The sequence below is a fragment of the Podarcis vaucheri genome, assembly GCF_965113315.1.
Source record: "Podarcis vaucheri genome assembly, chromosome: 1".
NCBI classification, from domain to species: Eukaryota; Metazoa; Chordata; class Lepidosauria; order Squamata; family Lacertidae; genus Podarcis; species Podarcis vaucheri.
The window spans coordinates 60,699,781-60,713,079 of record NC_138759.1 but is presented as its reverse complement, the minus strand read 5'-3'; the positions used below and the strand labels follow the sequence as shown (position 1 = coordinate 60,713,079).

General features: G+C 43.9%; 1 protein-coding gene across 1 annotated transcript; it reads right to left on the bottom strand.

Moving 5' to 3' along the window:
• Positions 1-4,397: 4,397 nt before the first annotated feature.
• FGF19 (fibroblast growth factor 19) lies at positions 4,398-12,856 on the bottom strand. The gene is made up of 3 exons (XM_082242235.1): positions 11,842-12,856; positions 11,235-11,338; positions 4,398-4,860 (listed from the first exon to the last, which is right to left on the bottom strand). The coding sequence occupies exons 1-3, from the start codon at positions 12,074-12,076 to the stop codon at positions 4,534-4,536; spliced, it is 666 nt and encodes a 221-aa protein (XP_082098361.1). The 5' UTR covers positions 12,077-12,856; the 3' UTR covers positions 4,398-4,533.
• Positions 12,857-13,299: the final 443 nt, after the last annotated feature.

The window sequence follows — 13,299 nt, the reverse complement described above, 5'->3', positions numbered from 1 at the left end:
CAAAGTTATCAGTCAAAATTTCCTTCTGTAAACAGTCATTTCAGCTGCTAAAACACATTGTTTATGGGGAAACTGGGAGAACTAGTAACTTTCACAGGGTGACACTGAGCAAAGAGCAAGGTCCAATTTAGTTGATTCTCTTGCAGCCTCCGACCTAGATGCAAGCAACACGTACCAAGAAGTACAAGATACTGGCTTTGATGCCTGAATGGGAAAGTGTTAATTAACATTAAAAAAAAAACTTATAAACTATATTTGCATAAGAAAGAAACAATCAAAATGAAATGGTTGGTATTCACTGAGTATTGGGAAAGGGCCATAGGTCAGTACTACAGCATCTGTCTTGCACGCAGAATGCCCCAGGTAGAGTTGGGAATGTTCCCTGTCTGAAATTCCAGAAAGCCATTGCCAATCAGTGTAGACAGCAAGATGGACCTAACTCTGTATAAAGCCATTTTCTATGTTCCCCCAAGGAAACCATGCTCATCAGCTGATGTGGCACATACAGTGGTACCTCGGGTTAAGAACTTAATTCGTTCTGGAGGTCCGTTCTTAACCTGAAACTGTTCTCAACCTGAGGTACCACTTTAGCTAATGGGGCCTCCCGCTGCCGCCGTGCGATTTCTGTTCTCATCCTGAAGCAAAGTTCTTAACCCGAGGTACTATTTCTGGGTTAGCAGAGTCTGTAACCTGAAGCGTCTGTAACCTGAAGCATCTGTAACCCGAGGTACCACTGTACATTCCATCTGTTGTGATTTACGGTGATTTCCAACTTATCATCTATTATATTTCTGTGTTTCTGTTTACAATCATTATTACAGTTTGTTGTTTGTATCTTTGAATACTTGCAGTCACTCCCTCTAAGTCGAGTGCCAAAAGGATTGGAGACAAGAGGAAGGTGAGAGATGTGGAGAGGGTTATTGGCTTGTTCTTGTTTTTCATGTATTTTGTGTTTTTTCATCTTGTACTTTTATGTTGTGAAGTGCCCTGAGATCTACAGATGAAGGCCAATATACAAATTTAATAAATGATAACAATATGATAATAACATCCTTGAGGTTTGCGGAAATACATTTATTTAAAAAAAAAATCCTGAAAAAAGCCCTTTGAGGACTGAGATTGCTCAGTAGTCATGGAACATTTGGTAGCAATGGAGGGTGGGGAAGAATAAAATATAAGGGATGGGTGATGGAATTCCCTGTTTAAGAAGAGCCAGGCTGCTTGGAACACTCAATGGGGAGGATTCCTGTTAGGAGGTGAGGAACTACTGCAACATTTTGTTGCTGAACCCACTATGACGAACATGCATCAATAAGATAGGCTTGTTGATTTCCACAGAGCTTAGGCGCCTGTAAAAGCAGCTGTTGTGTTGGCAGCTATGTAGCCCATTCCTGCCCTTGCTTTAGCTGCTGCAGTGCAAATGGGCAAAACAGTAACAAAAATTGTAATCCTGTGCATGTCTACTCAGAGGTAAGCCTCCTAGTGTTTAATGGATGTGGATGGGAGACCTTCTGGTAACGATACCACCTTGGTTTCTATGATGGAAGAAGTGTGGGATAGAAATGTAAATAAATAATACTAACTTTTGGTATAGAATAAAAAGGACAGCTATTTTCCTGAGAACGGGGGCAGTTAAAAAGAGTCAGACTGTCTGTTTAAAGGAATCAGTTATTTGATTAAGGCAGGCATAGGCAAACTCGGCCCTCTTGCTGTTTTGAGACTACAATTCCCATCATCCCTGACCACTGATCCTGTTAGCTAGGGATGGTGGGAGTTGTAGTCCCAAAACAGTTGGAGGGCCGAGTTTGGGGATGCCTGGATTAAGGAAATGTAGACTACCTATATATTATATCTAGGGTCACAGGAAGACACAGCTAGTGCATTTTTCTAGTACATCAAAGGAAGTTAAGTGATGAGTGTTGCTCAAGGACAGAAAGAAACTTCTCTTCTGCTGCAAAATTCCTTACTGGTAAGGAGAAATTTTCTCCGTGTTGTATTGCACAAGTGACTGATCCATTGTGGATGCTCCTGGGTACCTTTGAAATGCAGTCAGGTGACAGTGAGTTAAACTGACTAGACTGATCTGGTATGATGTTAATCTATAGCTGCATTCCTACACACACACACACACACACACTGCACACCTGCTTGGCAGCTGAGTCTATGAAGTCAATAGAATCTATTACTACGTTTTCCCTCATATGTTACCACAGGAACATATAGGTGTTGTTTTTTTATCTCCTCTAACTGGAATGCACAGAACACTGTAAGAATCTCTGTTTTCATTTGCAAAAACCAAGCTTCTATCTCAAAGGCTGCAACAATAGCCTTGAAACAATAGCAATATCAGACAGAGAAATCTGAGAAACTGGATAGGGGAGAGATACCACAGAATTCCAGTAATGAAGGGGTATGTTTTCAGAGTGCTACATAGTTCTTTAGCCTCTCCTTAGCACTGCCAGGAGCAAACTTAGCAAATATGCACCCTTTCGATTAATGCACCCAGGACACAAATTCCAGGGTTGTTTTTTTCCTTGATGCCACATATAATCACTCTGAGTAACACCAGTACAGACAACAGACAACTGAACTTTTTGTTCTAATTAGGTTTTTATTAAAAATGTTACATGCTAAAGCTACAGATTTTACACTCACAAACATTTTTACATTTCATTTCTGCTCACCCTTATAAAAATTACAAAGCTTTGCTACCTTTGGCCCAGACTGCTTTTTGTTTTAAAAAAAGACACTGTTGGAGTACATAAATAGAAATTTAAGTATAAATATGGTAACAAAATAAATGGATGTATGTGTTTAATAAATTAATCATAAATATTGTGTTGACAAGGAAGTGCTACATCAGGAAAATAATTATTTACAGAGCCATGCTACTATATACATACAAAACCCTTTGGGAAAGAATGTTATCCCATAGTAAGCTAGTTATTCACTAGAGGAAAATCTAACGTTAGTAAAAACTGCTATTTACCAAAAAAAAAAAAAAATCCATGAAATAATACTCACAATTATATTTTTTAAAAATTCCATCATGTTAGTCTATAGAGATTTAAAATAACTGAATTATACCCAAAGCATCTCTTACAAGTCATAGGTGGCATTTATCCATTAGGTCAAGGTGTGGAACCTCAGGCATAGGATTTGGCCCTCTGTGCCCCTCAGTCTGGCCCTTGCCATCTCCTTGGGCCACGCCTTCTCTCCCTTGGGCACATCTCTCACAGAACTTGCTTCACCCACTGAATGTTTTTGTCTGGTTAGAATGTGAGCTATGATGATATCTGCCTGCCTGATCATCACAAATCCTTAGTACTAACCTTCTAATCAAATTCAGCCAGCCAGCAGATATATGATACAAAAAGTAACCTATCAGAGTTTTGTTTTGAAAGTATTTTAGTTACATAAAATTCTGGGTCAGGCAAAATCAGCCTCTGGTTAGAGAATTGGTTACCTGTTCAATTGTTTTTACTCACTCCAGAGATTGCAGCCTTATCATACTTTTGCTCCTTCAACAAATAACGTTTTGGAATTGTGCACATGTTCTGCCTGATGCAGAACCTGTGTAAATTGAAGGTTGGCATACTCTTTTGGCAACCATCATTCAGGTACTGTGAACTTCAGTTCACTAAACACTCAAAGGGGCAGCACAGCAAAGAGGATGCTATTTTCACCCCATTACCATTCTGGTCACTCTCTACAAGTTAGAGGGCAAATGTCCAAAGTGGGGAGCCTCAATTACTAATGGAGAACGCCCACTGTGTGCTTGAGAACCTTGGAAAACCATGGCTCTAAAATGTAGGGGGGGGGGAGCCTCCATGAGCACAGCAGACTCCCCACTTCAGATTCCTGGATGGTAACTGGAATGGTGTCAGGGGACAGAGCTAGTGTGCATAGTGTTTCCATATGTTTAGTCAACTCCATAGAAGAAAACCTGAAGAGGCTTGCTAGAACACAACTGCTTGTTAGTTTCTTTTGTCCCATTCCCTGTGGTTCCTGTTACCTCCTGTAGGGATCAAACATTCAAGGACAGAAATTGCATTTCAATAGCTGATCTTCTGAAAACCAGTAGCAGAGGTTTGTGAAAAGATTGTGTGTTAAGTTACTTGTTTAGCTTCCTTTAACTGGCTGCTCCTCTTTAATTTCTGACACTGATGTGTTTAAGGGTCTTGAAGAGAAGGACTTATCCCTCTTTGAATGAATTGCATTTGTTACATCTGTCATCAGGCCTCAGAGGTGAAGGAAGGAAGCAGTAAAGCAAAATATTCACAATCTTATCCCTCCAAGCATCCTCCAAGGCAGAAGAAATACCTGCACGCTACGCATTTTTGTCATTCCTGAATTAAATGGCATATTTTTGCCTGTGTGTCTGTAGTCTTCATGGTATTCGTATTGCCGTTTGACAAGAAAGGGTAGTGCCGCATCTGAATGTAGCCATGTGTGAAATATCACTGCTAGAAATAATATCCTGCTGGCATTGCTTTTTTTATGGAGCACAACTAACGTAAGGAGCACTCGTTCTCATTTCCCAAAACTAAGGCTTTTCACGGATACATCTGAAGTGATGCCGAAGGGATCCATGCTGTCAGTTTCAAGAGGGGGACTGAAAACTCCGGATTGCAAATGCTGCCCAGTGTCGCCGTAATCTCCAAAATCGGTTGACTCCACCGGCACAGTGTTGATCATTGGCAAGAAATGAGACAGTGGAAAGTCTTTCCCTTTATTTTGTTGCCTTTGCCTGGCAGTACTTAAGGACACCAAAACTCCATATTTCTTGGACTTGTAGATGTTGTAGCCATCTGGGCGCATCTCCTCTTCAAAGGAACAATCCTCTGTAGAATAACTGAGCTGAGAGGAAGTGAAAAATATTACACATTGGCTTTATACATTTTTTGCACTCTTAAATGGCATATGATGCAACAGTGTTTAGGGAAACCACCCGTCTTATGTAATGATCTATTCAGTGTGCTCTACGTGGCACTATCTTTGAAGGTGACCCGGAAACTACAACTAATCCAGAATGCGGCAGCTAGACTGGTGACTGGGGGCATCCGCCAAGACCACATTACAACGGTTTTGAAAGACCTACATTGGCTCCCAGTACGTTTCCGAGCACAATTCAAAGTGTTGGTGCTGACCTTTAAAGCCCAAAATGGCCTCGGCCCAGTATACCTGAGGGAGTGTCTCCACCTCCATCATTCTGCCCGGACGCTGAGGTCCAGCGCCGAGGGCCTTCTGGCGGTTCCCTCATTGCAAGAAATGAGGTTACAGGGAACCAGACAGAGGGCCTTCTCGGTAGTGGCGCCCGCCCTGTGGAACGCCCTCCCATCAGATGTCAAAGAGATAAACAACTACCTAACATTTAGAAGACAACTGAAGGCAGCCCTGTTCAGGGAAGTTTTTAATGTGTGACACTTTAATATATTTTAAATCTTTGTTGGAAGCTGCCCAGAGTGGCTGGGGAAACCCAGCCAGATGGGTGGGGTACAAATAAAAAATTATTATTATTATTATTATTATTATTATTATTATTATTAACCATTCTTCCATAGAGCTAAATTTGATACAGACTAGTGCAGGAAGATACAAGGAGTCATTTATAACCCAAACATGGAGAATGGAAGCTTTTATAGATTTACGCAGTAAGATTCAATTTGATTTCTCTTACTCTGCTAACTGGTTGTAAAGCAAGAACTGTTTTGAAGCCACAATGGCCCATCACAGCAACCCACAGTTCCTAGCTGAGAAGGCTTGTTTTCGCTATGTAAATATAGCAAAAGCATTGCAGCTCAATGTGCACTTGAACCAAAGTTTACTGGAGTTCATGAGACACCCCAGGCTACCAGAAGCTAAAGGCAAATAACAGGGGAAAGGTTCACGGTAAAACAGATTGCTGCATAGTTAAAGCAACTGTCATACAGGTCTTGATTCTGATGAGGTTGCTGAACAGGCTGCCATTGCCAAGTCCTGACTGGACAACCTACCGTATTTTTTGCTCTATAGGACTCACTTTTTCCCTCCTAAAAAGTAAGGGGAAATGTGTGTGCGTCTTATGGAGCGAATGCAGGCTGCGCAGCTATCCCAGAAGCCAGAACAGTGAGAGGGATTGCTGCTTTCACTGCGCAGCGATCCCTCTTGCTGTTCTGGCTTCTGAGATTCAGAATATTTTTTTTATTATTGTTTTCCTCCTCCAAAAATTAGGTGCGTCTTGTGGTCTGGTGTGTCTTATAGAGCGAAAAATACGGTAAGTTGTGTCAACCTATCCCAGCTATGCCCTCCCAAGTTTGTGGTGTTAGATTCTAGGCGGATTTCTGTGTTTTATTGGAGTCCTAGGTGTCCTCTCCCATTTACCAGAACCTGATTTGCCTCCTTATATACTAGGGCAATGAAGCAATAGAGTTGACAACTAGAACACAAATGGAGAAAGATCTAATATGGGTTCGCCAAACAGACTAAACACTATTTTGAGACCATCTCCATGATGATGGTGACAGCAGAGCACTTTCATCTCCATCGCCATTGCATCGGCACAGCACTATCCAGACAACATTTTTCAGGGTGTCCCTTCCAGCATTATGTGAGAGAACCATTGATATTTTAAAATATAAAATTTAAATGATAAGCATTTTTAAACAGTGTGCACACAGTCCCTGCAATGTGGCCGGCATTTAAAAATTAGACATGAACCATGTTTAGTAAGCTAATTTAATTGAAAAAATCCCTTTGACTTTGACAAAATGAGGATTTGTATTTTATAATGTCACAGAGTAAGAATTGGTCATGTAGTGTTAACATATATTCTGAGTATTGGAACCAAAATATGTGCTCGCTAACACAGAAAGACATAATAAAACAAAAACAAACAAAAAACAAAACAGGATGGTGATTTTAGTCTGTTCCAGGTCCTCTGTGTCACTGCTCTTTTTCTTAAAACTCTGGTACTATTCTGGTTCGGTCATTAGAGGTGACTGAACTCTCTGTCAACTCAGAAGTATCGTTGATTGCGTCTGGGGCTTCGATGATAAGAGAAATGGTGTTCGTGCATGAACTCTTTACCTGCCAAGTCCCTGTGTCATACTTTCCTCCCTACACGTGTAACATATTATGCTGACAATCATCATTAAGAAGTAGAAGAGGCTAGAGCAGAATTCTCTTAATGACTAAATAGGCTTAAAGTGCAGCACTTCAGATGTGGACTGGGCTATCAGGCATGTGGAAAAACATGTTTTTGGTTTTTGTCTAGATTAGGGAAACATCTTGAGATGAGAGACTGCTGCCATGCAAGTCACTTAACTGCCTTTAACTGTTGAGTTAATTCATTAATTTTCACACAGTCACAATGCAGAACAAAATTCAGTATGGCAATAACAGTTTGACTTGCAAGGCAGTCCTCAGGCATGTTTACACAGAAATGATTTCTAAAGTGTTCAGAGGGGCTTATTTTCAAGTGCAGCCTTACTTTTTGTAATGTGAATGATACAGATCTATACAGAAACTATACAGTAGTACCTCAGTTTTCAAATGTCTCCATTGACGAACATTTCGGTTTTTTAATGCCATAAACCTGGAAGTAAATGCTTCCATTTTCGAATGCACCTCAGAAGTCGAATGGCTTCCGCTGAGGTACCACTGTATTTTTCTCAATTTTCTCTATTAAATTTTCAGGCCGCCCTTTGCATCTCGGTTTCCAGATGTTTTGGAACTCGAATGATCTTCCGGAATGGATTGTGGTTTACAACAAGTTCTGTCACTATTTACAGACAGCAGCTTGAATGAGACTAAATTTAAAACCCATTATTTATATCTGTGTTTACTGTTGAAAAATAACATTGGGGCATGTAAGATATGCACGTTAGAGAGTTATGAATGGGGATGGAGATACTAGTGTATCCCAAGGTCCCTGTTAAATTTCTACATCCTCATCTGCTGGAAGACCACATAAACAGCACTTTGAAAGCATGCTAACCTGATTGGACTAGATAACACTTGTGGTCCCTTCCAACTCTACAATTTGTTGATTAGCTAAGCTCAAGTGAAAATAGCTGCACTGCTCAATATGCATTCACATTTCAATGCACTGATTTCAATAGGGCACAACCATCTATAAGTGTGATTTGAGCTGTTGTGCTGGTAAGCAGTTATATGATTATTGGGCTGGAAAGGGACCTTGGGGTGAACCAATCCAGCCCTCCGCAGTGCAGGATCTGTAACTGCAGGATGCAATGGCGACACCCATGACCAATGACTCTTTCGTCTCTGCTTCATACCCTCCAGTGAAGGAGAGACCACCACTCCCCGAGGCAGCCTGTTTTGCCATCTTAACATCTCAGGCCATTAGGAAGTCTCTCCTAACGTGTAGCAGAAATCTGCTTCCTTGCAATTTCCACCCCTTATTTTTAATCCTTCCCTCTTGAGCAACAGAAAACAAGTCTGCTCCATTGTCTGACACCACTTCAGATATTTGAAGAGAGCTCTCATATCTCCCCTTAATAGTCTCTAAACATACACAGCACTTTCATGCCTTACTCATGGGACTTGATGTCCAGACCCCTCACTATCCTGGTTAGATTAGGCTGATTGACCTACTTAAAACTGACTCAACATCAATAAAACCGCAGCAATCCACCTCGCAACAAATCTGGTTTCCCACAGAGCAGAGTGCCATATATTCTTAAATTAGTCTCCTTATGAAGTTAACTAAATAAGAATGACACATATCAGACTTTGAGACCTGATGCTGGTTATCTAGAGTGATTTTTCAGCAGCATCTCAGTTCTCAGGTATACAAGGGCAGGAAAGAATACATTATCCTCCAAGTAGGTTATGCAGGCTTTTCAATCCGAATGGGGATTAGAGCTCTGTGGACCTTCGTGATATAGGCTGCAATTCAAGCCTGTCCCCTCCTGGTGGCGGCACTGAGCAGTCACCCTATCCACAGCCCTGCTGCACACAGTAGCGGAGGCAGAAGCTCGGGGACATGAAGATCACTGTGCCAACTTGAAGTTGCTCATGCAGCAATGTGGCCCAATGCCGTCATGCTACAGCAGTGAGACTGGCTCAGGGTTCAATGAATCATGGGGTGGCTCAGCCCTGCTTGAAGGAATCCCCTCCCCCAGTGGCACTCCTGCCCACATGACTGGTAGAAGGCTGACTGGTAATCTGTTATCCTGGGCACATACACACCTTGGAGTAAGCCCCACGGGGATTTTCTTCTGAGAAAACATGCCCAGGATTGCACTGTTAGAGACATTCAAACTAAAGGTGCCGTAATTGATTTTTGGAAATCCAGGCTTCAGTCCTGCACCCATTTCCCTGTACGCCTCATTGAACTCAATGGGAATTACTTTGGGCTAGACGTGTGTAGCTTTTGGGGTGCAGTCCGTGCTCCACTGAAGGCCATGGCCGGACTGCATCTTCTGTCCTTAGCTCATGGTCTAAACATGGAAACGCTGTGTATCAGCTGAATGAAAATGGGTTGTGTAGAAGAGCTTAAGAATGCCCCATTACAATTGTAGCGGAGAACCTGTAGATCTGGTGAAGGCAAATCAGGCAGCACCCCGCCTATCTCAGCCTGCCCGTCCCCCCGTCCCCCGCTTTGCCTGCCTTTGTACTTTGAACTGGTCCATAGGGTGACCTTGGCTTTCGGCTTCTCCTCCTTAGTCGCTCTGTTGCCCTTTTAGGGCTTGGCAGGGAAGAGGATGAGGACAAACCCAGAATTAGCTCTACCTGGCATTAGCTCTGCATCTGCCTACCATCAGTCTCCCTGCCTTCCACCCAACAAGTCTCTGTGGGCATTGCATCAGCTACCACTGTGTAGACCAGCTTTCTCCCAACCTGATGCTTCTCCAGATGTTTTGGAATAGCTGTGCTGGCTGGGGCAGGTGGAAGTTGTAGTCCAAAGTGTCTGGAAGTCACCAGGCTGCAGACACTATAGACAAACTTTTGAGTCCATCACAGGTTCCCTCAACTTCAGCTAAGAAAGCAACAAAAGGCGCCGATTTCCTTCACCAATAGCTATATTTCTATAAAACCACAGCTAGAGTGGGGAGGAATACAGGAGCAATCTCTGGCAGATTATCTGCAGAATGACCTGAAGAGCAAGAAGATTTTGTGCTAATTTAGTAATTCCATGCAATAAATATTTGGCATATATCCCAGTCCAACTGGAGAAATTTAAGCCCATGATTAACTGTCCCATCAAAAATCACTGGAATTTATAAGTCCTTAACTTTGACCAAATTACACCAAGTTATTTCACACCAAGATTCAATAATGCCTTTCCTAGCTTCGAACATCGGGAATCATGTGTTGGTGCAAAAAGTTACACCTTCACATGCATGATCCTAATCAAAAACAGGATAAAAAGAGTAAGAAATTGGAGCTGGAACAATATGTTATGTAATAAAGATCTCAGGGTACAAACACCTTCTGTAATGTTATGGGTGTGATGTGCTGGTTGTATTTTGACATGGGAAGCCCTGCTCAAATCTCTGTTTAGTCGGGCAGGCTTACTGGGTGGCCTTGGGTACATCGTTATCTCTCAGCCTCACCTACCTTAAGGGTTGCTGTGAGGACAGAATGAGATAAAGATCAACCATCCAGCCTGGAGCCCCTTTAAATAGTTCAGAAAAGAAATCTAAACAAATCGTAAATCTTAGTAGTCCAAATTCTGGAATGCTGCTGGTTCTGCCACTATTCATAGAGGGAAAAAATACACAGAGTAAGTGCAAAGAAGAAGCTATTCCTCCATTTCCTCTTTTGTTCAGTTCAAAGTTATTTGTTATTACCTTAATGGTTATTTTATTACCATGCTACCTTAATCCTATCCAGCGTGGACTCTTCCCTTTGCCTGAACCTTACCATCAGCGAGACTGGAGTTCCCAAATTACCTCGTGATTGGATTTTTAAAATTCTTTCTATTGCCTAATCACAGAGCCCAGAGCTTAACTAATAATAATAATAATAATAATAATAATAATAATAATAATAATAATAATAATAGGTTTCCTTCCAAACCCGTTTAAGATCGTGGCGCGACGTGTTTAGACTGCTTTGTTGTGTGGGAGTAAAATAAAATTGGCCAGGCTGCTATTGTTTTGTCTGGCCCGGGAGCACCGGATACAAATCGCCAGGAGCCGTTGTGGGGGCGCATGCATGCAAAATCCTTTCCCCCTCGGGGCCCGGGGCATGCCTAGGTCGAGGGGGTCCCCGCCGCAACTTACAAGCCCGCGCAGCCTTCCCTCCGCTTCCATGCAGAGGTAGCGAGAGCTTTCCACGCCCTTGATCGCCACCGTACGAACGGACACGGCTCGGATCTCCAGCAAACCTGCGCAGCGAAACAAAACGCAGCGTTAGTACACGGTGAGGTGGAGACGGGAAAGTTGGCTCTGCGGGAAACAACCTCTCTCTCTTGCGCGCGCGCAGCTTTGCCGGACCGTCGGTGTTTTAGATCCCTGTCCCAACTGTACTCACCTATCCCCCTCCCCTAGATACACGTCAAAGACCCGCACATTGGCATAGCCAGGATTTATTGGGGGGGGCAGGCCACCCACCTGTCACTATCCGCTGTCCGGCTCTGTCTAGCAGATTCGGAATGAAATATCTCAATAGCAATTGTTTTAAATTCTTTTCTTTTGTCCCCAAGTGCTCAGAAAAAAATGTATCAAAATCTTGTTACTTTTTTTTAAACATTTAGTTAACTATTTATTTATTTGATCTAGCGGGGCCAGCTGCCCCCCCCTGCCCCCGCCCCCGCCCATGGCTCAGGAACCGAAGAAGAGAAGTGGCCCTGCAAGATTGCGCGGCGCTTTGGCGAGCGCGTTTACTTACTATGCAGATTCTGGGCGCTGGCGCCGTCCACTCGGCCGTCGCTGTTGATCCTCAAGAAATAGCTGAACGAGCTGTGTCTGCCGGCGGTGTAGAGGTGCCTCAATCTTATGGCCTCTCCCCAGCCATAGTTGACATGTGGTCCAGCATCGGTGAGGGGCAGGGACCGGGCGAGCGTGACCAAGCAAAGCCCCACCAGAGCCAGGAGCGCGCCAGCTTTGCGCAAAGTCGGCCACATCTTTAGCCGAGGAGAGGAGTTCCACCGCAGCGCAAACGCAGGCAGAGGCGCAAAGGTTCCCGCGGAGAAGAAGACCGAGGTGGCCAAAAAAGACAGGGCGGGGTGGTGGTGAAGCTCAGGGCTTTGGGAGCGACTTGCTTCAGGAGCGATTGCAGGAGAGGCAAAGCCAATCCGCGGCCTTTTATAGGTCTCCTTATCAGCCCAATCGATAAGGCTAATTCCAATATAGACACTGCTCCATCGCAGGACTAGGGCCAATACCCGCCCCGCTGGATCGATAAGGATTACATCACAAGCCCCGGGACACCCCTTCGGGTTGCATTTCTGCCGCGCGCTTTATTTTATCGCCAAGGCAATTCGCTGACCGCTCTTCCAGCGTGGCTTTAAAAAACGCGCACGACGAGCAAAGTTTTCGGAAGACTAACGAGCGTGCTTCCAAAGCTAGGATCAGAGGGAGGAGAAATGGGTGCGCGGGAAGCGAGAAAGAAAACCTTGAAAAGCCGAGTGCACCCGGAGGCGCGAAGAATAGGACGAGCGAGGAAATCAATGGAGAAATGGAAGTAAAAGGAGAGATCAAAGGCAGCAGAATTCACCCGAGACGTTCCAAATTCTTTCCGGGAGGAAGGTTTGGGTGGGGGGCGTTGACCCTCCCTCCCCCTCAATCTGTTCGCTTTCCCCAAAACACATTCCCACGACCCACTCCTTGCAAAAATGCAAGCAATTTCATATGTGTTGAGAAAGGGTTGCTTTGAATTTCGCCCCTTTTATGGACGAGAACCCCAGCTCTTTTTTAAAAAATACCCCTTCCCCGTGCTGCTAAGGCAACAGCAGATCATCGTTTCGCCATTGGCATCTCTGGAAGTGGCGTGAGCGAGGCTGGCCCGGTCGCTCATTGTATCCCGCCAGAGACCACAGAGCTTGAAAAAAGGCCGGCTGGAGAAAGTCTAAATCTCAATGGAATTTACTAATGACCCGGAAAATCGCCCACTTAGGGGGCGGGGAGGTTGCCTCGCCTTTGTTCCACAAGGTGGCCAGAAACGCGCTGGCTGATGCAACGCCTCCCAAGATTGCAAAGCAAGGGAATCCCTACATGCAGCCTGGCCCCCTCCTCATCTCCGTGCCTCCGGGGTGAAGGAAAGAGCAAGCAGCACGTACTTGTATAGATGTCTAACCTCCTTCCTTCCTTTTCTTTATTGCATTCATATCCCACCTTTCCTCAAAGG